This window comes from Rhinopithecus bieti, unplaced genomic scaffold (assembly GCF_001698545.2).
Source record: "Rhinopithecus bieti isolate Rb0 unplaced genomic scaffold, ASM169854v2 scaffold_6933, whole genome shotgun sequence".
In the NCBI taxonomy this organism is placed as follows: Eukaryota; Metazoa; Chordata; class Mammalia; order Primates; family Cercopithecidae; genus Rhinopithecus; species Rhinopithecus bieti.
Window position 1 is genome coordinate 1,238,511 of NW_016805426.1, and position 25,259 is coordinate 1,263,769.

The following is a 25,259-nucleotide window of genomic DNA, read 5'->3' on the forward strand; positions in this document are numbered from 1 at the left end:
GTCCTTTGTAGGGACATGGATGCAGCTGGAAACCATCATTCTTAGCAAACTATCACAGGAACAGAAAACCAAACACTGCATGTTCTCACTCATAGGTGGGAACTGAACAATGAGATCACTTGGACTCGGGAAGGGGAACATCACACACCGGGGCCTATCATGGGGAGGGGGAGGGGGAAGGGATTGCATTGGGAGTTATACATGATCTAAATGATGAATTGATGGGTGCTGACGAGTTGATGGGTGCAGCACACCAACATGGCACAAGTATACATATGTAACAAACCTGCACGTTGTGCACATGTACCCTAGAACTTAAAGTATAATAAAAAAAAAATAAAGAAAAAATAAATAAATAAACAGCAATGGAGATGTATAGCATGTTGGATGCCCCAAATTTAATCCTCCCAAGAGAACTGCAGGCTCCACAATAAATCTGTCCAATATCTGTTCTGGTTCTAATCTTTATATTAAGCCACAGCATGGGAAAATCACACTGACTGTTTTTTGTCCTTTGTGATGGTATTTTGCATCAGTTTAACCCTCTGGCTTGGATGAATGCCTGGTCAAACGTGGGTTTCTTGAAGGGGAGAAGGGATGGTCCATGCCTGGAAGTCCAGCTTAGGTGATCCGGCCTGGAGGACCTGCTGTCTCTCTAGAGGATGCTCCTCTGTTTGGAAAGCCTGGGAATCGAGTCATCTGTGATATCTTGGGCCCACTCTGGGCCACAGAGATAGCTCTGTGATAAAATTAGCACAAATGTATGCACATACAAACTACACAGTCCTGAGGTTTGGATTTTGAGGATCACATTTTGAGGGATGGATAAGCCTTTTAAAAGCTGAATCCAAAATGCCATCGTAAAAGGAAAATACAAATATAATAGGCTCAAACTTTCATAAACAGCTGGGGAAGGAGTGTTCAGAGTTGAAGGCAACCCACAGCTGACCAGAACCTCTGCAGAACTGCCAGCAAAAAGAAGTGTCTGCCTGCTGAAAACGCCCTGGGCTGGCGTAGATAGAACCAAACCAAGAAGAATGAGACTCAGGGTAACTGCAGAGAATGTGGGCTTCATCCTTGCTCAGCCCTGGGTTCAAAGCCCCTCTATTTGTAACTCTGGAGATGTGACTTAACCTCTCCCGAGCTTCATTTTATTTGTGAAATGGGGTAATAATACACCTACCTCCTAGGGTTGCTGTGGGTATTAAACAAAATAGTGTGTGTGGAAATGAAGCTCTGCATTCGCCCTCAGTGGGCAATTGATAACTGATGGCAGCTGTCCTTCTAGGAAATGATTTAAAACAGGAAAGACAGAACCAAAACCAATCCAAAAACCAGCAAATACTTCCCAGAAGAAGCAAATGAACAGTTCTCTGGCCCATGGCTCTTGAAAGAAAGAGGAAAACAGAGTTAGATTCCCTCCTGCTGGGCTGCCCTTTAGGTTCTGGCCACCTGCTGAAAGAGAGGATACAAAGCAGGCCTGCGAGATAGAGATGAGAGAGAGAGAGAGAGAGAGAGAGAGAGAGAGAGAGAGAGAGAGAGATGGTGGGAAGGGAGAGAGAATGTGGCCTGTGTTGGGTTAATTGTAAATGGGACTTACTAGTCTAGACCTCACATCTTTATGGCAGGTAATACATTAACTGAAGCAAATGATTCTTTCTGGTGGGTGAGAATTGAAGCTGTGATGGCACTGGGAGATGGGACTTGCCAAAGGCGTCCCAGTCTTGCTGACTGTCAACAACTCCTGGCAAAGCATCTGTCGAATGGAGATTCTAGTTGGTGACAAATAAGACTGTCGCTAATCAGCTGTGTGATCAGGTCAATCCCACCATCCCAGGGCCTAAGTTTCCTCCTCTGAAAAACGAATCCTGTCCATGAAAATGAGTCACCATTACCTACAGCTTTGTTGTGATTTCCAGACAACTGAAAGCAATAAACAATGTTGAGGTTCTGTAGATAGGCGGGTAATCAAAGCTGTATGACTCTTATATGTTCGTGTTATTGATGCTTTAAAGAAGTGGTATTTAAGTTGGGCGCAGAGGTGCAGGCCTGTAATCTCAGCTACTCATGAAGCTGAGGCAGGAGGATCACTTGAGCCTAGGAGCCCAAAGCCAGCCTGGGCAACAGAGTGAGACCCTGTCTTAAAAAAAAAAAAAAATGATGACTAAATACAAGATCAAAGTGATAGATTTAACAAAATCAGTTGTATAATTCTCATAGGACTGCATTTACATACATGAATATCATTTGGAGGAGTTAAAGGTCCTAGAGCTGTCAAAATATATCACTACTTAAAACACAAGATAGTTCTTTAGAGGGAGGCATAGAACATTTTGTGAATATTCTAGAATTAGTAAAGGGTGAATTGTAAAAGTGGCCTCAAAAGTTATTTAACACAACCTGGCTTCTACACTGCTTTCTTCTTACAGTGATGCCATTTTTCAAATGAGAGAATGAAAATAAAGACAACGGAAAAGTGTTTAGTCGTGATGACTATTCAACACAGCTAGTCAAATACTGAGTAAACAAGGAAACGGCTGCCAAATGTGCATATATTACAGGATGAATGACGGGTTTATAGCATCAAAGAAATTAACTAATGATTTTTATCAAACTAATAACAGTTAATTTTGTAAATGCACTGAGAACTTGGCAAATATCATGCAAATAAGGTCAGATGTATAGACTCCCTCTCCAGAAAAGTAAGATGGGAAAAGAAGGAAAAGAATAATGATAGTCATTTTGTTGAGGTATCTTTTTTTTCCGAAGGCTAGTAAACCAACGTACTAAATTTTACGCAAGAGAATATTTGCCATCTCTGCGAAATAAATAAAACTAAGATAAAAATATTTATGACAAAACATCTAAATTTACCATCACATCTTTCAAAGTATCATATGTTAAGCACATGTAACAAATGTTGTAACAGCGAAGACCATTGTATACCAAGATGGAAACCAGAGATAGAATTCAACTCTACTTTGGGACATCTCCTGTGACAGCCAATGGAAAGAGCTGGGAATTCTGATCTGAAGAAGAAAGAGAAGCTATCATTCATATTTAAAAATAAATAATCCATGTAAAGTATTTAGCCTTGTGCCTGGCATACGGCAAGTATTCCTTACATATTAACTTTATCACATACATTGTTACTATTTTATCACAGGGAAGAAAAGCATTAAGTTGCATTATAATCAGAACAAGGACAGCCCCAACCTTTGCAAGATTTGGAGTGAGTGTGCAAAGGGAGGCACCACACCATGGGTCCCCAGATTTAAGTGTTATTAATCAAGCTCACTAACAATTGAATTAAATATGCTCTACATTCCTATACGTTCTCTCTGTCTCTCAGGAAATATAACTTCATAATGACCAAGAAGGCCAGTGACAAATTCAGGATCCCTCAAAATTCTGTACCTGTTAATTGGCCATATGGGGAAAGTCCCCTCCTGCCCCTTTCAAGGACAGAAGCTGGGGAGATGTATACACAGGCTTGAGGCTGTTTAGGTATGGAATTCTGAGGTCATGGGGAGTAGTTTAGGAACAGAGATGACCTCTTGGCTTCATAGGAAGGACTACAGTTTGAGGAAGGCCAAAGGGAGGATTCTAAGTGAGCAGCTGGGCAGAACCTCTCTTGCTTGGGTATAAGGTTTAGGGCATGGAATGAATAATTTTCCAATTAAATAAGTTGTGAGTTGGATTTGTGTTTAGGTATCTTGAAGTCTCAACTCTACTAATGCTTTTGGATTGACCACAGAAAAGAGCACTCTACTGTGACCAGCTAGCTATCTTCTCTGGAGCTCCATTTCCTTTGCTGCAAAGTGAGGGGATCTGACCTGATAACCTCTGCCACCCCTCCCTACTCTAAAATTCTTGATCCATGGAGTCTGTCATTATAAGAAAAACAAAAGAACATAACAAATCATTAGTTGTTAGTTGTTCTGAGCAACCAAGATGCATCTCAACAGGTGAATGGATAAATGGTGGTAAGTCCATACAATGGAATATTACTCAGCAATGAAAAATAAGCTCTCAAGCCATAGAAAGAAAAGAAAAACCCTTAAGCGCATATTCTTAAGTGAAAGAAGCCTATCCGAAAAGACTACAACCTGAACAGCCTCCCTCTCGTCTGGTTTCTCCATCTTTGGCTCGAGCATTTCCCTTGATTCTCTCTCAAAACAAACAAACAAAAACGACGACGACAACAACAACAACAAAAAGACAAAACAAAAGGAGGGATCGTAGATTCACAGAGGACAGGCACTTTCCTGTGGCACTTTGTTGAGGGAGATGTCAAATGCTCATGTCTTCTGGGAAGCTGGTGACAATACTTTTGGGGCTTCATGAGAACAGCTGACAAAGGAATGGACAGATAATATGGGCCATGAGCCTGGAAGAATATTACAGAGTCACAGCAAGATGAGAACAGATCTGTGAACTTAGAAAGCAGGCATGTAGGAAAGATGCGGCATTTCAGAGGCACTGAGTGAGTGTCTTGTTCTTCCAGTCCAAGAATTCTTGAATATGTGTTCACTCATTGCCGATTATCTCTTGTGTATTTGGATGAGAAAACCTTAAGCAAACATTGTGAGTGCAACATTAATTTCCCATAAATTACTGTGTGAAAATAAATAGCATTTAAAAGCTGTTGGAATTCCTAAAATGCGTTTTACGCGTTGAGAGAGATGTGACTGTGATCTGAGTCACATATGGTTACAACTTCTGTTTCTCAGATTGTAGTTTAACTTGCTTTATTTTTTCTCCTGTTCTGTACAATGACTAGAGAGAATTAAACAATGTCAGCGACAAACACTTCCTGGCTTCTTTTTTTTTGAGACGGAGTTTCACTCTTTCACCCATGCTGGAGTGCAGTGGCATGATCTCAGTTCACTGCAACTTCTGCCCTCTGGGTTCAAGTGATTCTCCTGCCTCAGCCTCCTGAGTAGCTGGGATTATACGTGCCGACCGCCACGCCCGGCTCATTTTTGTATTTTTAGTAGAGACGGGGTTTCGCCATGTTGGCCAGGCTGGTCTTGAACTCCTGATCCCAGGTGATCCACCCGCCGTGGCCTTCCGAAGTGCTGGGATTACAGTTGTGAGCCACCGTGTCCAGCCGCCTCCTGCCTTCTTAATTAATGAATCTTGTTAAAGATTACCTTCCCCTTTTTTTGTCCTATTTTCCTTAGACCAGATGACAGAAAACCCATGACTATAGCACACTCTGTAAAAGATGTTAAATGTCCCTTTCCCAAAAAGAAACACTGCCTGTAACCAAGTTCCTGGAACTATGCATCAGCCTTGCATGAAAAATGTAATCCTGCTAAAATGCCTCTGTCTCTCCCTATGGAAATAAAACTCGAAAGTTCCCTCCTTTGCAACTCTGACACCATTCTTTTGGGGTGTTTCCAGGTGGGGCCATCCTCAAACTTTGAGTCTGAATAAGTGCTCTTTAAATTAGATTCTGGCCTTTTTGATTATTTCAGGTTGACAGCTGTAAATCAACTCATTTTTGTAAATTTGATATAAATCTAACATTTGCCAAATCACAGTTTGGTTGCATAGCAGGGGAATCTGCAGAAAGTCTAAGTGACCCCCAGTTTCCAAAATAACATCTTGTAAGCGTTCTCAGGATCAGAACGCTGCCAGAGGAATTTAAAGAAAAGAGGTTTATCTGTCACTACAGATGGGGGCAGCATAAAAAGTTAATTCTTGTCTTACTGCAGAGACATGTCTTTTGGAGGATGTGGTTTCCGTGGGTTTTCTTTTCTTTGCTACAATTGTGATACTTTCCAGTGCTCCTAGCTCAACTGAAGGGTTCATGGATTGAAGCATTTTTGAGAGCTTCAGGTGAAGCAGTTTCTGAGTAAAATGTTTGAAATTAAAAACTTTCTTGGATGGATTTTGCCTTAAAATTATGGAAATACCAGGATGACATACTTTTAAAACTATCGAGTTGAAGGAGTTTTCTTTTAATTTTAAATGATAATAATACCTTATAGTTAGTATGGTATTTTCTCCAAAAGGATCCGAACTTCTCTGCAAGTGCTATTATTACTATTATTATTTTATTTTATTTTATTTTATTTTTTTTACATTATCCTTTGGGAAGCAAAAAAGGAGAACCAATGTCACAAAGAAATGTTAGGTGACTTGCTCAAAGTAACTCACACACTCACGCCCTGAAGCCATAACCGGAAGTAGAGCTTTGTGTGTTCTATGAATAGAAAGTGAAACTCAGTTTTCTTTTCATAAAAGAAAATTTCAAAGTGATACTGACCAAGAATGTTCAACTGGTGCATATTGGGAGTCTGGGAGTCAAGGGCAGTGATGTGGATCCAGGAACACTAGCGTTCGGCCTCCTGGCATCACTCTGGGAGGCTACTCTTCAGAGGCCTGCAAAACCACAGCTGCCTGCCCTCTAATCCAACCTGAGGGGACGACCCGGAGACAGAGATGTTCCTATAGGATCTAGAGCTACTTAGGTGTGAAACAGTAACACTTCTTTTTTTTTTTTTTTCAAAGTATGTATTTTATTTTATTTTTATTATACTTTATGTTCTAGGGTACATGTGCACAACATGCAGGCTCGTTACATATGTATACATGTACCATGTTTGTGTGCTGCACCCATTAACTTGTCATTTACATTAGGTATATCTCCTAATGCTATCGCTCCCCCCTCCCCCATCCCATGACAGGCCCCAGTGTGTGACGCTCCCCTTCCTGTGTCCACGTGTTCTCACTGTTCAGTTCCCACCTATGAGTGAGAACATGCGGTGTTTGGTTTTCTGTTCTTGCGATAGTTTGCAGAGAATGATGGTTTCCAGCTGCATCCATGTCCCCACAAAAGACATGAACTCATCCTTTTCTATGGCTGCATAGTATTCCATGGTGTATATGTGCCACATTTTCTTAATCCAGTCTATGATTGATGGGCATTTGGGTTGGTTCCAAGTCTTTGCTATTGTGAATAGTATCGCAATAAACATACGTGTGCATGTGTCTTTATAGCAGCATGATTTATAATCATTTGGATATATACCTAGCAATGGGATGGCTGGGTCAAATGGTATTTCTAGTTCTAGATCCTTGAGGAATCACCACACTGTCTTCGACAATGGTTGAACTAGTTTACGGAAATAGTAACACTTCTTAAATGTCAGAATACAGATCGGCCTTTCAGAATTCAAAGGAGACACAGAGGAAGGTAGACCTTAGTTCACTTTTAATTTTTAAGGGAAAATTATTTCCTTGAAATTAAAAAGAAATAGCATCCTTACAGTGTTAGATGCATCTTTAGTTTCCAGACAAATTTTGGAAGTAAATCTTATTTTTCAATAGTTTTATCAGAGATAGAGCACAGAAACTTTGGATACTTGAGTTATTAATTTTTCTTTTACTGCAGCATAATTAAAAAGAGGGAAATTGTTTTTTTTTCAGCATTTGTTTTTCCCTTTGAGTATTTCAAAGTTTTATGGTTTTTTTTTTTCTAATTGTTTTAAATCTACTTGTAAGTGGATATAGTTAAAAAATTTATGACAACTGTTCTTGTAGACAAATTTTATTTTGGATTTTCCTATTTTTTTACTTTTTAAAATGTAAGTCATGGAAACTATTACAAATCTAAGCTGGAAATCTAGTAGTGCAAAAGTTGGCTGACATCTGCACTGAAGTGGGTACTGAGAAGGGATTGTGCAATTTCAAGCCCTGCAGACTTTCATGTAAGACAGAAAATGTAAATATTATAACAAAGAAATGTTAGAAAAAAAGTAAAAGAAATAATAGCTAGCCCTTCTTTTCTCTTGCAAAGACAGCAGCCTCTCAGAATGCTCATCTACATTAGACCCTGAGCCAGTAATTTATGTCAGAGCCTGGATGATGCACAAAGTCATCTTGATCTAGCACACAGAAAATTCATTTTGAAGATTCTTTTGATTTGAGCCTCATTCAGATTCAGGCTCAGATTCCATGAATTATTCTGTACATCTCTGGCCCCAGACAGTACCATCCCATTAGGGACCCTGGTTTTACAGCTCCCAGCCCCTCTGCCTGTGACTCTTACTCTCTGTCCTTGGCAGGGGTAAAGTGGGTGCCTCAGAGCCCTGCTGATAAACAGCAGAGCGGGGCTTGAACTTCAGAATCCAAGTCCACAGGAATTTTCACATTTTGTAGCTTCCTAAATGGCTTTATCATATTTTCACCCTTCCATAGGTGATATATCCCTCATCTATGAAATTTAAAAACTTTTAACAGTTTAATCCAAATGCCCCTGATTAATAACAAGTGAATACCTGTCCTCAGAATCTCCTGAATAATCTGGTATTCAACAGGCGCTCTCTTTGGAGGAAGAGAACAGATGAATAACTTCCTTTAAAAAATAACAATGCCCTGGAGAAGTACATAGTTAATTTATCTTATCTGATGTCTTCACTAGTATACACAGATAACTGTCCTCTCAAGAAAGGTCATTCCCAACATGTTCCCAGAACAAAGCATTATCCATATCAAGTATCAATTGTTGCCTTTTGCATTCACTTGTGGTATTTAATCAGTTACTTTGACAAGCAAGGTTTGAATAATAAGACATCTCAGAAAAAACAACTTGGGTGTTGGGAAAGGTGATTCAAGCATCTTCCTTTCTTTCTTTCCTCTCTTTCTAAAAGGTCTTGGTTCCTTGAAATCTGAGTCTTGAACCAGTCAGATTTACATTTCATGTGCACATTCTCTGCTGAAGTGTTTTTTTCTCTCTCCCAGCATTGATGCTGTGGATGCACTTTTTGCTCAGGTCTTGGTAAAGCATCCCAGCTGCATGGAACTCATTTATGCCTAGCGTTCCATTATTGGAACGCTAAGCAAGTGGGAGTTATTTATATCCTACTGCTCAAGGTCATCGCCAAGGTCTGATTTCAAAAATCAACAAGTTGCAACCTCGGGCATAAATGGGTTAAGGAGATCTCTCATTAGAGGGACAGAAGCAAATGCTGCCTGAAGCTGCGATGGACAGGCAAGAGAAGGGAGCACACCGATCCTCTACAAAGTGGGATTCCCANGAGGAAGGTAGACCTTAGTTCACTTTTAATTTTTAAGGGAAAATTATTTCCTTGAAATTAAAAAGAAATAGCATCCTTACAGTGTTAGATGCATCTTTAGTTTCCAGACAAATTTTGGAAGTAAATCTTATTTTTCAATAGTTTTATCAGAGATAGAGCACAGAAACTTTGGATACTTGAGTTATTAATTTTCTTTTACTGCAGCATAATTAAAAGAGGGAAATTGTTTTTTTTTCAGCATTTGTTTTCCCTTTGAGTATTTCAAAGTTTTATGGTTTTTTTTTTTCTAATTGTTTTAAATCTACTTGTAAGTGGATATAGTTAAAAAATTTATGACAACTGTTCTTGTAGACAAATTTTATTTTGGATTTTCCTATTTTTTTACTTTTAAAATGTAAGTCATGGAAACTATTACAAATCTAAGCTGGAAATCTAGTAGTGCAAAAGTTGGCTGACATCTGCACTGAAGTGGGTACTGAGAAGGGATTGTGCAATTTCAAGCCCTGCAGACTTTCATGTAAGACAGAAAATGTAAATATTATAACAAAGAAATGTTAGAAAAAAAGTAAAAGAAATAATAGCTAGCCCTTCTTTTCTCTTGCAAAGACAGCAGCCTCTCAGAATGCTCATCTACATTAGACCCTGAGCCAGTAATTTATGTCAGAGCCTGGATGATGCACAAAGTCATCTTGATCTAGCACACAGAAAATTCATTTTGAAGATTCTTTTGATTTGAGCCTCATTCAGATTCAGGCTCAGATTCCATGAATTATTCTGTACATCTCTGGCCCCAGACAGTACCATCCCATTAGGGACCCTGGTTTTACAGCTCCCAGCCCCTCTGCCTGTGACTCTTACTCTCTGTCCTTGGCAGGGGTAAAGTGGGTGCCTCAGAGCCCTGCTGATAAACAGCAGAGCGGGGCTTGAACTTCAGAATCCAAGTCCACAGGAATTTTCACATTTTGTAGCTTCCTAAATGGCTTTATCATATTTTCACCCTTCCATAGGTGATATATCCCTCATCTATGAAATTTAAAACTTTTAACAGTTTAATCCAAATGCCCCTGATTAATAACAAGTGAATACCTGTCCTCAGAATCTCCTGAATAATCTGGTATTCAACAGGCGCTCTCTTTGGAGGAAGAGAACAGATGAATAACTTCCTTTAAAAAATAACAATGCCCTGGAGAAGTACATAGTTAATTTATCTTATCTGATGTCTTCACTAGTATACACAGATAACTGTCCTCTCAAGAAAGGTCATTCCCAACATGTTCCCAGAACAAAGCATTATCCATATCAAGTATCAATTGTTGCCTTTTGCATTCACTTGTGGTATTTAATCAGTTACTTTGACAAGCAAGGTTTGAATAATAAGACATCTCAGAAAAAACAACTTGGGTGTTGGGAAAGGTGATTCAAGCATCTTCCTTTCTTTCTTTCCTCTCTTTCTAAAAGGTCTTGGTTCCTTGAAATCTGAGTCTTGAACCAGTCAGATTTACATTTCATGTGCACATTCTCTGCTGAAGTGTTTTTTTCTCTCTCCCAGCATTGATGCTGTGGATGCACTTTTGCTCAGGTCTTGGTAAAGCATCCCAGCTGCATGGAACTCATTTATGCCTAGCGTTCCATTATTGGAACGCTAAGCAAGTGGGAGTTATTTATATCCTACTGCTCAAGGTCATCGCCAAGGTCTGATTTCAAAATCAACAAGTTGCAACCTCGGGCATAAATGGGTTAAGGAGATCTCTCATTAGAGGGACAGAAGCAAATGCTGCCTGAAGCTGCGATGGACAGGCAAGAGAAGGGAGCACACCGATCCTCTACAAAGTGGGATTCCCAACAGCCTTTCCCATAAGACATAAAAACCATCATACATGCAAATCAAAAAAAAATTGGGGGAAAGGCACCAAGAGAAGCACAACTGCCTAAGTGCCCAGAAGCCCAGTCTAAAGTGTGTTTATAGTAACATACAGAAAGACATAATAAAAATAAAATCACTTACCATCCTACCTCCCAATTAACAACTGTCAGTTTTCATTATTTTCATGCTTATGCATGCATATGTTCTTGCTTAAAAGGAAATCTTATATATTCCCACTTATGATTTCATAAACATCGTTCTATATTAATATTTAAACATTTATACCATCTTTTAAAATGGTTATATAGTATTATTTTCTCTGACCATATAATAATTTATTCAATAAATCTATCATTAGGCATTTGTGTTGTTTCCAATTTTTCACTATTATGAAGGCTTTATCATAAAAGTCTTTATTTATGGCAAAAAAAAAAAGTGTGTTTAGCAGTTTGCTACAAGCCCCAAAATACCGCAAAGGGAAAAGATTACAGGGAGCCACCAGGTGTGCAGAAAATCTAGACAACAGCATGGAAAGGGTGGCAAAGTTTGTCCCTTTGCCTGCAGGTGACATACCTTCACCCTCCCAACAGCATGGAGATGGTGGCAGAGTTTGTTACTTTGCCTGCAGATGACATACCTTCACCTTCCCAGGCCAATGGGTATTTATCATCTCCAGGAGGAGTTTCTAGTGCAAAATCTCTCTAGCCTTCATCATGGGAAGTCCCAGCCTGCTCTTGCAGCAGGAAGTGGGCCTGCATTCTCCTAAATAGCTGATCAGGACACCTCACTGCTTTCTACTTCCTCTCCTGCAGCCACACCTTTCATGCCCAAGACCCTTTCTGCCCATTGAAATTCCCGTTTCTAGTTTCTCTCAGCTCTGGTACTTTGTGTCTGCCTTCTGATCTAATACTACTCATCCTGTTAGAAATATAGCCTTGACTCTTATTAGAGTGTGAAGTTCTCAAGGTCGGGAGCTGTATTATATACTTCTGTATCCTCCACAGTGCTTTGAGCCCAGCATATGCTCAGTAAGTGCTTTGCCATGGTCTGGTTTCTCTTTATCTTAGGTAAGCGCATTTATTCATTGATTTGGTTATTGAACATTTGCTGAGAATCTACTGGGAACTGCAGAGGTGGTGATGGATGGCCCAGTTGCCATCCACTTTCCTCATTCATTCCCTGGTTCCCTCATTAATTCTTCCCATGGCTCAAGTCACCTTGGAAGTTTTCTCTCAATCACTCTCCAGTCATCATGGCTTGAGATAGAAAGTAGGAAAAGGGCTGGACACGGTGGCTCATGCCTGTAATGCCAGCACTTTGGGAGGTGGAGGGGGGTGGATCACCTGAGATCAGGAGTTTGAGACCAGCCTGGCCAAGATGGTGAAACCCTGTCTCTACTAAAAATACAAAAATTAGCTGAGCATGGTGGTGCACACCTGTAATCCCAGCTACTTGGGAGGCTGAGGCAGGAGAATCACTTGAACCTGGGAGGCTGCAGTGAGCTGAGATGGCACCATTGCACTCCAGCCTGGGCAACAGAGTGAGATTCCAACTCAAAAAAAAAAAAAAGAAAGAAAGAAAGAAAGAAAGAAAAAAGAAAACAGAAAAGCCTCCACCCCTCGTGTTCTTTGGACCTTAGTCATAATGGCCCCACTTGGGACTGCGAATTAGTGCAGGTGGTGGACAGCTGGGATGGGGTGGCAGAGAGGAGACAAACCAGGTGAGAAGAGTCATAATGCGTGTGCGTGAAAACTAATCTTTGAGGATGTCCATTTTAGTGTTATTTAAATCAGAACAAAAAATTAGAGATGTTCTAGTTAAATCACGTTGTAGAATATCCAAAGACGTAAGAAAATGTACAAAATAGAGTGTAACAAACGCAGAGTACCGAGCAGTAGATATTTACAGCGGGTTGCTGTTTTTGTTTTTAAAAGTCCACTGCAGAGAGAATCTATAGGAGAAACTTCAAAGTATTAATGGCGAGTATATCTAAGTGGTGGGATTGCAAGTGATTTTCTTCTTTGAGTTTATAAACATTTTCTACAATGATCCTGAAAGAATTTTGAGTCCGAAAAGGAAAGAATTTTTTTTTTTTTAAGGAAAAAGGAGACCAGAATGCAAGTCCTCCTAGAACGGCACAGCCTTCTGGCAAATTCAGCCTAAGGAAAGTGTCCCAACGCGGAGTGGGAATGCAGACTCATCCAACCTCCACCTCCCGGCTCAAGAGCTTGCTCACTGATGAGCCCACTCTAAGGCTGCTTTTTCTGCCAGTCTTGAAGAGAAAAATAATAGTGTACGTGAATTTTGATCTATTTTCCAACTTTTATCTCTTCAAACACATGCAGGGCAGATGAACAAACAGTTGTCACGTTTTCCCCCAAAGTCACGGACTGCTGAGAAGCCCGGTTGTTATGCTAAATGAAACCAAATTCTAAAAAACAGAAAACAGACAAACAAATCTAGAAGTAAAGATCCTTCCCAATCAACGACATTGAAACATTCTAAGTAAAACTTCCATGCTGTGTAGAAGGGATGAAACTTGTTTGATGGATGGCAGGTACACCGAAATGTAAGGTAAATATGGAGGCAAGACTTGCCTCTCCTAACGAGGGCGCCATTGGAGGTACCACAAGGAGACAGGTTAGAGCGGAAGTAGGGTTGTCAGAGCAGAAGCCATACCTTGGTCTGGAACGTACAAAACATGTGCGTCAGAAACGGATGCTCCCAGGCCAAGGAAAGAACTCTCTTCTCTACCATCGTGCACTCAACATCATCGTCCATCAAGACCACATCTTTCTTTAAGGCTTTTATGGCGAAAAATTGATTGGTTTTCTTGAATTCTGCCAGGAAGACCTGGAAGGAAAGGGAAGAAGTAACTTTATTTTAGAATTTGGATTCCTACTTCTTAAAAAAGAGACAAAGTCCTGAGAGACACCTGTGTTGGGTGGGAAAAGAGGTTCCTTCTCCAACCCCCACCCATCCTGCACAGGTCATTCCTGAGACAAAATGGAGCACTTCACTGGTTTCGGACATGACATCACTGTTTCATACTATCTTTGTACTCTTCCCAAGGGTTTCACAAAATTATTAAGCAATTGAATGGGTTTTTAAAAGTGTGCCCTGCCTGCTCAGGGGCCTGAGTGAGGGTATAATAAAAATCCAGAGAGATAGAGTGCACAGTGAAGAAAGAAGAGTTGAATGTGGAGAGGAGAAATTGTACTTGAAACATCACTGCAAGTGCACATAAATCCTAGCTTTATATTTTACTCAGTTTTTCCAGGCCAAAAGAAGAATGGAGGGATATAGTTCTCCTTGTGTACTGAAAAACAACAACAAAAAAAACAAAACAACAACAACAAAAAAAAAAACAGCAGCCAGGCACGGTGACTCACGCCTGTAATCCCAGCATTTTGGGAGGCTGAGGCAGGTGGATCACCTGAAGTCAGGAGTTCAAGACCAGCCTGGCCAACATGGCAAAACCCCGTCTTTGACTAAAAAAAAAAAAATTTCAAAAATTAGCCGGGCATGGTGGTGGGCGCCTGTAGTCCCAGCTACTCGGGAGGCTGAGGTGAGGAAATCGCTTGAACCTGGGAGGTGGAAGTTGTGGTGAGCCGAGATCACACCACTGCACACCAGCCTGGGCGACAGAGTGAGACTCTGTCTCAAAAGAAAAAATAAATAAATAATCACCATTTTCTCTGACAACACAGCAATGAATTATTCATAGCAGAATGTATGGCACATAGTAGGTCCTACAATGTGACTGACACTGGGTTCAAAGAATAACTTGCTCAGATTCTTGGAACTACTAGGGAAAGATTTAACTCCGAAGTTTACTTGATTTCATGGCTGTTATATTAAAGGACACCAAAATGGGAATGAAACATTTTATGACCTTCTATGTGTCATACACTCTGCTACCTACTTTACACTTGTGACCTAATTGTACTATCTAATTTAATTCTTAGCTCATCACGCTCTGCCAGACAGAAGTTAACAACACCAACAACAAACACCGAGTTCAAAGAATAACTTTGTCAGATTCTTGGAGCTACTAGGGAAGATTTAACTCCAAAATTTACTTTTCCCACTTGATTTCGTGGCTTTTATATCAAAGGACACCAGATGGCATATGATGGAGGGTTTCAACAATTTTAGGTTTTGCAAATGATGCAGCAACACACTGTTGTCAATGGTAAGGGCATGGCATTTGGAGACAGAAATTTCTAGCTCTAGTTTTATTTCACAGACATTTACTAACTGTGGAAATACGGGCAGACGAATTAGCCCCTCTGAGCTTCAGTTTCCAATTACTGCATTCTCTAACTTACAGGACTGTTGTGAAAGTCAGGTAAGATGAGACCTGGGAAAGTAGACTCTAAAATGATCTCTGAATCACAGTTGTTAAAATTCAGTCATTTGTCATTTGTTTCTTTTCTTGACTTTTGGGAAAGACCGAAGTCGATGATGCTACAACAGCCCTGAACACGTGAGAGTCTAGGTTTAAAATGCGATGGTGCAGGTTCGTGGCTTGGTGGTAGCTGACTTGATAGAAGGGATGAAACTTAGATGGGAATTCAGGCAAATGATGCTCACGTCCCCAGAGAACACACAATTTGTTTTTGTAGGCTTGAAAGTTGTGTGAGGAGAACAAGGGTATAGAGGTCTTGGTGAGGAAACATACTTTCCATATAAAGGCAGAAGAGAGAGAAAAGACAAGTTTTGGAGTATTCTCAGTGTTGTGAGAAAGAGAAACATGGCCATCCTATCTTGCTTTGATACCTCCCCCTCCTCTCCTCTCCATGTGTAGGGACTCAGGGTCCTGATGAAAAGAAGTAGATGACTTTGGACATGGAGTGGGGGAAACCTGGGGCTCCCCGCTGCGCCTTGGGATACTAAGGCTTGTAGGTTTAACTTAACGTCTTTCTTATTAACCTTATTCAAATGTAGAAATCCACGTGGGAACAAAGAAAGATAAACATTTCATTAACAATTAAAAGTACTCTTTTAGTAATTGCTTCTTTCAGTAAAACATCCTAAAACCAGCCATAAACTAAGAAGTCGAAAAGACAATTTCCATCTATGTAATGTACTTTCAATTTTTGGTAACAGGTTATAATTGCACATTAATTGCTGCTAAATTATAATGAAGACTGGCTGTAAAATTGTCTATTACACTCAGATTAGCACCAAATGAGCCTGCTGTGGTTCATATTATTGTGGAAATGAACAAAAAGAATTCATGAATATCAGCTACCATGTGCTGGACAGAGTAGATTTTGCTGAAAGGCATCAGTGTTTAAATCTAAACCCCAAATGGAGCACAATATTCTTCAGCTATGGCGACTGCTCAGTTGCATTTTAGTTTGTTTAATATTAAATAAACTGGGTAAGACATCCTGCCAAAGTCTGGTGAGCAGGTGTAGTATATAATGCTGCCTTTGGCTGCACAGATTCATGGAATAGTCATCTCTGATTAAAATTTTCCTAGGAGTCCCATCCAAGAATGTAAAACAAATAGGAGCCCCATTAATACATGAGATATCTTTAATATCAAAATTATCTAAAAGCCTGTATTCCATATCATCCCTCCTTAAATCACTTGACTGCTTGAAAATTTTCTGCAGTCAGTCACCAATAGTTGGTTATAATTTCTTAAATTATCTCTTCTTCCTTCTTCTCACCTCCCCTTCTTTTTTTTTTTTTTTTTTTTTTTTTGCTTGTCCTCCTTTCGCTCTTTCCTTCCTCTCCGTGTCATCTATGAGTGATGGAGACAACTCCCCACCTGCATGTACGGCAGGAAGAATTTAGAGGAGAGACTTTCTCTACAATTTTTTTTTCCAGGACTCTCAAGCTACAGTTTTCTTATGGGCTGAATTGTGTCTATGCTGAAGTCCCAATCCCCAGTACCTCGGAATGTGACTGTGTTTGGAGACACGACCTTCAAAAAGATAATTAAGGTTAAATGAGGTTATTGCAGCAGGTCCTAATCCAATATGACTGGTGTTTTCATAAGAAGAGAGCATTTAAGCAGACTGTGGTGGCACAACTGTAATCCCAGCTACTAGGGAGGCTGAGACAGGAGGATCACTTGAGTTCAGGAGGTCAAGATCAGCCTGGGCAACATAGTAAGACCTCATCTCAAAAAAGGAGAACACTTAGATGCAGACATGCACAACAGGAAGATAATATTGAAGGCACAAAGAGAGGACTGCCATTACAAAGCAAGGAAAGGGGCCTGGGAAGAAACAACCCACGCAACACCTTGATGGTGAACCACCATCCTCCAGACCTGTGAGAACATGAATTTCTGTTGTTTAAGCCAGCCAGTATGTGATATTTTGTTATAGCAGCCTGTATTAGTCTGTTATCATGCTGCTAATAAAGACATGCCCAAGAATGGATAATTTATAAAGGAAAGAGGTTTAATGGACTCAGTTCCACATGGCTGGGGAGGCCTCACAATCATGGTGGAAGACAAAGAAGAGCAAAGGGAAGTCTTACATGGTGGCAGGCAAGAGGCCATGTGCAGGGGAAGTCCCCTTTATAAAATCATCAGATCTCTGCCAGGCGTGGTGGCTAACACCTGTAATCCCAGCACTCAGAGAGGCCAAGGCAGGCGAATCACGAGGGTCAGGAGATCAAGAAGACCATCCTGGCCAAGATGGTGAAACCCCGTCTCTACTAAAAATACAAAAAATTAGCCAGGCATGGTGATGGGTGCCTGTAGTCCCAGCTACTCAGGAGGCTAAGGCAGGAGAATGGTGTGAACCTGGAAGGCGGAGCTTGCAGTGAGCCGATATCATGCCACTGTACTCCAGCCTGAGTGACAGAGAAAGACTCTGAAAAAAAAATGATAATCAGATCTCATGAGACTTACTGACTATCATGGGAACAGCATGGGAAAACCCATCCCCATGATTCAGTCAGCTTCTGTGGGTCCCTCCCATGACACCTGGGGATTATTACAATTCAAGGTGAGATTTGGGTGGGGACACAGAGCCGAGCCCTATCACACCCCAAGGAAACTTATACAAGCCTGAAGACATTTAATAGAGGGAGAAAAAAAATCACATACAAACTAAAACAACACTCCAGGCTTGAGAATGAAGCAAAAGAAGAAAAAACAAAATGAAACAAACGCAAACACCGTGTGAGACAGGAAGTGGCTGAGGCACCGTCCTATGTCTTTGGTGCCCAAAGACATCAAACTCAGAGGCGTGTGAGATGTACACTTTCCAAGCAAAGGAGCTTTGGAGACACAGGTTTCCAGAAAGCTGAGGCTACTGTGGGCCTAGAGTCCTCGGGGTCCCTATTTATTCAGAGCCCCCTCAGGAAAGCTCTCTCTGACACTCACATGCAGTCCTGGTGGCCCCACGAGTTTAGTTTCTTTGACCAGGAACTTGGCTCATCAGTTCCTGGAGCTGGGTCACAGCGTTGTCCTGTGCAGTAGCTTACCTTGCCAAAACTGCCTTTCCCCAACATTTTGTGCAAGATAAAATCCTCGATTTTTAGTTTCATCTGCAGAGATGGTCTTTCTATGTTCAGTTCAGGTTCTGGAAGATGGCACATTTTATTCACCTCATCCAACGGAGACTCCCAGGAGATGCCCTGAGGCTCTGAAAATGGCAAGCTGGTGGTTAAAAATGAACATGGAGTAATGGAGGCCATTCTAGCTACTTAGAGCACGTGCTTTCTCTTCTACTTCCCATGCTGAGGCTCCATCATAGTAACTGGGAGTGTTTAGAGGGTTTCCTGCAGTTCAGGCAGCTTTAATACCTCTCCATCTGTCTGTGAGGGCAGCGCCCCCTGTCTGTGAGCCTGGCATTTGGAATTTGGAGTGTGGCCTAAGTCTATTTCTTCAAGACTGGAAATAGTTCAACTTAAGAAACACATTCCAACATGCAAAATACTCAAGCTCTGTTAATAATGTCAAATCAAGGGCATCTAGAGATTTTCACCAAATTTTAGGAAAAAATGATTTTCAATTTGCGTGGCTCACAAGCACGGTGGCAGCAATTTCCACAATTTACAACATGAGAGAGAGGAAATGAAATCTAGCAGATTTTTAAAGATCCGAACTGCATCATTCGTCACAGAATTTAAGTCAAGATGCTGCCTATGTTGGCCGGGTTCGGTGGCTCACACCTGTAATCTGACAACTTGGGGAGGCCGAGGTGGGTGGATTGCTTGAGCTCAGGCGTTCGAGGCCAGCCTGGGTGACATGGTGAAACCCCATTTCTACATCTCTACTAAAATACAAAAAATTAGCTGGGTATGGTTGCATGAGCCTGTAGTCCCGTACTTGGGAAGCTGAGGCAGGAGAATCCCTTGAACCCAGGGGGCGGAGGTTGCAGTAAGCTGAGATTGTGCCACTGCACTCCAGCCTGGGCCACAGAGCAAGACTCTGTCTTCAAAAAAGAAAAAAAAAAAAAAAAAAAAAGAAAAGATGCTGCCTATGTTGATCATTGCTAAGACATGGTCTCTTTGACTGCCCAGCAACCCCTCCTAAATGTAACCCAAACCTTTCTTTTACATTTTTAAGTTGATTTTAAGTCAGAGAAAACATGGGAACTTTTTAGGAATTTTCCCCTGCCTACAATAGTCTTTATATTTTCAAATCCCTAGGTTTATCTTTCATACTCTTCCAAGGACAATAAGTATTTTAGAATGTATGCTGAAACGACTCAGGTCTCAGAAACATGGGGTCATATCCATTCATGAACTACTTTCAAACAGTAGGCTGGAAAAATTGCCATAAGGTCATCAAAGTGGCTTTGAGTCCTTGTCTTTCCTACCCTTAAACTTAAGTCTCAAAGGTGCAGGGTAAGAATGTCTTCTGCGACCTTCCCACCATCAAGTTTTAAGACAGATTTATTTCTGTAAAACCATTTGACACTGACAGAATGTAACATGCTGAAACTCTAAGAAAACATTTGCAGTTGTTCCCTCCAGACCCATCCCATTTTCTAACCCCCACCTCCTGCCTTTTGCAAAGGTAAACGGTTTTGGTTTCTTTTCTAAGGAGTGGGAGCCTCTTAATTGGTAGCTGGAGGTGGATCACCTATCAGACCAGGTAAGCTGATAACTTAAATCCAAGGGCATCAGTTTAGGGTTGAGATTAATGACTGACATTGATTAGACTGCTGACCAGGACAGTTACCTCGTTTTCCTGGTGTCGGTAAACATGGCGGCCTTGCTTCATTTTTAGTAGAGCATGGGAGACCAATTTCAACCGGACCTTCTCTGAAGATCTGTTCAGTATCTCTCAAGCAGCGAGCCTAGATGACACATGGAGAGTCAGACCACCCACCATTGAGGGAACAGCTCAGCCTGCTAACCATGGGGACAAAAGCCATTTAAAATTCCTAAATGCATAGGGTCACGGAAGCTCTTCTTTTCCTCAACATTCTTTTAGAACTCCATATTCTGGGAGAGTCTATCTGCTACATTTTACGCATTAGCAGAACATGTTTTCCTCCTTCACACTTTTCTGAGGCTGACAGGATTGTCTCATGCTGTCTATGTCATTCCATCACAAATAAGGACAGGTGGTCAATGGATGGGAAAACAGCTGATACAGGCAATGCCAAGTCTTAAAGAGGGGTTTTCCTTGGATCTGGGAATTCAGCTAATGCCAAGGCAGTAAAACAGCAGGGCAAAAATTGCTCTGGACTCAGTGTTCTGTGAGGACTCTGGGGATGATGCTAGCACATAAGTGTTTTCCTCTAGGCTATTCTATAACCCAAATATATTCACATAAAGCTGTCAATGAATCTTCAATAAGTTTAATGAATTTATTTGTTTCTGCATTGCTCATGCCATGAAGAATTTAAGATTTTATAAAGCTCGGCATAATACAAATGCATCAAACCACTATCTCAAATGGGGGGGGGGGGGGGGGGGGGGGGACGGAGATGAAAGCCAGGGGCAAGGCTGGCGCTCAGAAATACATCCCAGCATTTCCCGTACGGCTGCCACAGGTGAAGGAGCAGGGCATGGACATCCTTGCTGAGTGGCCATGGCGGGAACGTGTCCACGGCACATGCTCCTCCTACCTGTTGAGTGCTCTCAATCATGGCCAGCGCTTCAGCCATTAGCTTCTGGTTTATGCCACAAAGGTTGGCCACCTTCGTCTGGCATCTGTGATGTACATTCATGCCACATGCTGGAAGGAAGAAGGCAGTAGGTGAGCAAGAGTGGAAGAAACCCCTGGTGCTAAGCAGCTCTCTCTGGTGGTAAGACAGAGCCTTGTGGATATGGAGGGAAGCCTACGGTGCCATGGCTGGGAGGAAGTTGACCCTGGCTCTCCCTGGTAGTGATCCACGTGCTGGAGGGGAAGTGAGGTAGGAGGTGGGACTCAACTCTGGAGGTGGGGTTCAGATGCCAGACCAAACTGAAGACTAGCTAAAACAGGGACAGGGCAGAAGCAGCTTTCTAGAAGATGCCCACCTGTGTGCCATGTCAGTTGACCATTGCCATGGCAATACCCAGACGTTACCACCCTTTTTCCAGGAACTTAATTTGCACGTAGTTAAAAGTGGGTATAAACAGGATTGCAGCACTGCCCTGAGCTGCTACTCTCTGCCTCTGGGGTAGCCCTGCTCTGCAGGAGCAGTCATGGAGCTGTAATACCAACAGAACTGTAACACCGTTGACCAATGGAGCTGTTTTCTTCTACTAACAGCTGGTCCATGAATTCTTCCTGGGCGAAGTAAAGAACTTGCCTGGGCTAAGCCCCACTTTGGGGCTCACCTGCCCTGCATCAGAAGAATGTTCCTACTCACTCCAATCTAGGTCCAAAACATCCCCTTTCCTACCTGGGCTGTGAGGAGCTTCCCTCAGCCTTTAGGTTGAAGCCCAGGAGGCAGCCTCAGCCTGCAGATGTTTTATTTATTTAATTCACAAAATTCATTTGAGGCTACAAAAGGGAAATCTTTTCTTTGGAACAAAGAATAACAAAAGAGGGTGGGAATGGTTAAGTTTTGAGATTCTTTTACTCTTTGTCTTTCTCTCTTTGGATATGATAGGGCAGTTTTATAAGTAAGCTAAGGCCCGAGGCAGCTACTGCCTCCACTTCTGTCCACAGTGTGACTGCCCGGAGAATGGCAATAGGACTTGATGGAGCAAAAGCACCTATTTCCACCTCCCCCTCTTTCCCCCTGTGCCCACTTCGGCCACCCACTGCCCAGCATCCTCCTTCTGATAATCTCCTTAGGATATAATTTTCCTAAGGCCCATGATCACCTCTACTTTCATTAACAGATCCCCTTCTAAGAGCTGTTCAGAAAACAGCACACCACACTCCTCACAGCCAGGGCAACAGCACAGGCGGAGGAAGGACAATGGTGATTGTTTTACAGAGACAGGCACTGTGGTTTAAGGATGTCAGAAGCTACCTAGACCTATTTGTTTGTTTGTTAGCCTTTGTTTTTGAAACAGAGTCTCGCTCTGTCTCCCAGGCTAGAGTACAGTGGTGTGATCTCAGGTCACTGCAACCTCCACCTCCCAGGTTCAAGCAATTCTGCCTCAGTCTCCCTAGTAGCTGGGATTATAGGCGCCTGCCACATGCTGGGCTAAATTTTGTATTTTTAGTAGAAATGGGGTTTTGCCATGTTGGCCAGGCTGGTCTCGGACTCCTGATTTTAGGTGGCCTGCCTGTCTCGGCTTCCCAAAGTGCTGGGATTACAGACGTGAGCCACCACGCCCGGCCAACTACCTAGACCTATTTAAAAGAAAACGAACAGGGCTGGGTGTGGTGGCTCACGCCTATAATCCCAGCACTTTAGGAGGCCAAGGTGGGCAGATCACGAGGTTAGGGGATCGAGACCATCCTGGCTAACACGGTGAAACCCCATCTCTACTAAAACTACAAAAAATTAGCCGGGCGTGGTGGCGGGCGCCTGTAGTCCCAGCTGCTCGGGAGGCTGAGGCAGGAGAATGGCGTGAGCTCAGGAGCCGAGATCGCGCTACACACTCCAGCAGTGAGACTCCGTCTCAAAAAAAAAAAGAAAGAAAACCAACTAAGGAGTTTCTCCAGAATAATTACTGCGTTTTTTAATTGTGGCAGCAAGTTTGTTGAAATATTATTTTGGGTTTTTTTCTTCTCTATATGGTTTTCCTTCCCTGGTCCCTCTTGTCCCCCAGCCCCTTGCCAGGCCATCTCTTGCAGGAAGCCAGACAAGGTTATTTTTTAAGAATTTGAGTGAGTGGGAACCGAAGAACACTTGTCCCTGAGGACAAGGGCACGTGTCTGAGAGCAGGGAGGGGAGACAGCACAGGAGGTCGTGCCCCTCACCTCTCCTGGACTTTGGAAGAGAAGAGCAAGATTTTGTGGATGCAGAAGTAAAGGGGCAATGCTGAACAGGTTGGTGGAGGTGCTGTGTGTAGCAACACCAGGAGAGGTCACGGCAGAACACACTTAGTGAGACTGGACCAGGCATGGGGGCCTCAGCTTTGAAAAAAAATCACAAAACTCTATACATAGTGTGAAAACAGAAAGCCACAGGCTTCACCAGTGTGGGCTTAGATGAGGATGCCAACAGCAACCGGATGTTAGAGCACATTCCCCAGTCTCCAGGCCCCTGTACCCATGGCTCCTCAAAACCTCACGTGATTATGGGAAGGGTAGCAGGCCCCAAGAATTACTAGATGAGAATCTTAACTAAGTGGATCTCAAAGTCATAAAGAAAGCAATATTTCTTGCACATATGAATCGATAACTTAAATTCACATCTACGACCTAGTTATAGAAGGCAACTTAAATAAAATGAACCAAAGTTTTCTTTCATTTTTATAAGTCACATGAGATGTTAAAGAAAAAGAAAGAGGAGGGGGAAATACTTGAGCACCTGTCAGGTGGGTGGAGAATGGTATGCTGGTGGCAGCTTGCACAGCATGGATACTGTGTGACCTTGGGCAAGTCATGCATGCTCTGGGGGCTCCCGATTAAGGATCCCCAGCACTGAACTCATGATCTATACAGGATTCTAGCTCAGGGATTCTATGATTCAGGGTTAGTATTCTGATTCATGAATCCTGAGAACACTAGCATTAAAAACTAAACTTCCACTGCCAGTGAACAACAGATCCCTCTTGGACTGAGAGCGTGTGCCCATGTGACTGTGTAAAGACAATTATTAGTTTTAGAAATTCAAATTTTGCTTATGAAACATCACCATTAAAGGCCAGACACAGTGACTCACACCTGTAATCCCAGCACTTTGGGAGGCTGAGGAGTGCAGATCACCTGAGGTCAGGAGTTGAGACCAGCCTGGCCAACATGGTGAAACCTCATCTCTACTAAAAATAATAATAAAAAAAATTAGCCAAGTGTGGTGGTGCACACCTGTAATCCCAGCTACTCAGGAGGCTGAGGCAGAAGAATCACTTCAACTCGGGAGGCGGAGGTTGCAATGAGCTGAGATCGCGCCTTTGTACTCCAGTGCGGGAGACAGAGCAAGACTCTGTCTCACAAAAAAAAAAAAAAAAAAAAAAAGAGAGGGAGGGAAAAGAAACATCACCATTAAAATAAAGAAAAATCAGATATCAAGATTTCCAAACTCCAGCTGACAGAGTCTGTGAGTAGAGAGTATTGTAATAGAAGCAGGCACTGGGTGCTGTGAAATCATGTGGTCTTAATCTTATCTGCTGATTTGCACACGTGTGTGCAAAGAAGCTTAGCACAATGACTGGCGTCGAGTAGGTGCTCAACAAATACAACTTCCTTTTCATCTTCATCATTTATTGCACAGATGTAGATACTAAAATATTTAGGTGAAATTTGGGCAACCCTCACCTGTAGCTTTCACTGGCCCACTCTTCTTCAAATAGCTCAATAATAAAATAAAATAAAACAGAATTTTCTACGTAAATAACTATTACTTTTTTATTTTTTTTTGACATGGAGTCTCACTCTGTCGCCCAGGCTGGAGTGCAGTGCCACGATTTTGGCTCACTGCAACCTCCGCCTCCCAGGTTCAAGTGATTCTCCTGCCTCAGCCCCCCGAGTAGCTGGGATTACAGGTGCCCACCACCACGCCCCGCTAATTTTGTATTTTAGTAGAGACAGGGTTTCGCCATGTTGGCCAGGCTGGTCTCCAACTCCTGACCTCAAGTGATCTGCCCACCTTGGTCTCCCAAAATGCTGAGATTACAGGTGTGAGCCACCTCACCCAGTCTACTATTAAACCATTACTAGACCTAGTCTATAGGCATAGATATAGCCATAAAAATTCACCTGAAGCAAAATCTTTTCTGCATATTTAAAATCTTTGTTGTTGTGTTGTTGTTGTTGAGACAGGGTCTTGCTCTGTTGCCCAGGCTGTAGTGCAGTGGTGCGATCA

The 25,259-nt window shown here is 42.1% G+C and overlaps 1 protein-coding gene across 5 annotated transcripts in view; it reads right to left on the reverse strand.

Moving 5' to 3' along the window:
• PRKCQ (protein kinase C theta) overlaps positions 1–25,259 on the reverse strand; it is a 155,253-nt gene that overhangs the window by 40,240 nt on the left and 89,754 nt on the right. For all 5 annotated transcript variants that reach the window (XM_017872473.1, XM_017872472.1, XM_017872475.1 and 2 more), the window contains exons 9-12: positions 20,973–21,082; positions 20,078–20,195; positions 18,373–18,533; positions 13,594–13,767 (exon numbers count right to left, since the gene is read on the reverse strand). In XM_017872473.1, the coding sequence (XP_017727962.1) occupies positions 13,594–13,767; positions 18,373–18,533; positions 20,078–20,195; positions 20,973–21,082 (563 nt within the window). The remainder of the gene's footprint in view (positions 1–13,593; positions 13,768–18,372; positions 18,534–20,077; positions 20,196–20,972; positions 21,083–25,259) is intronic.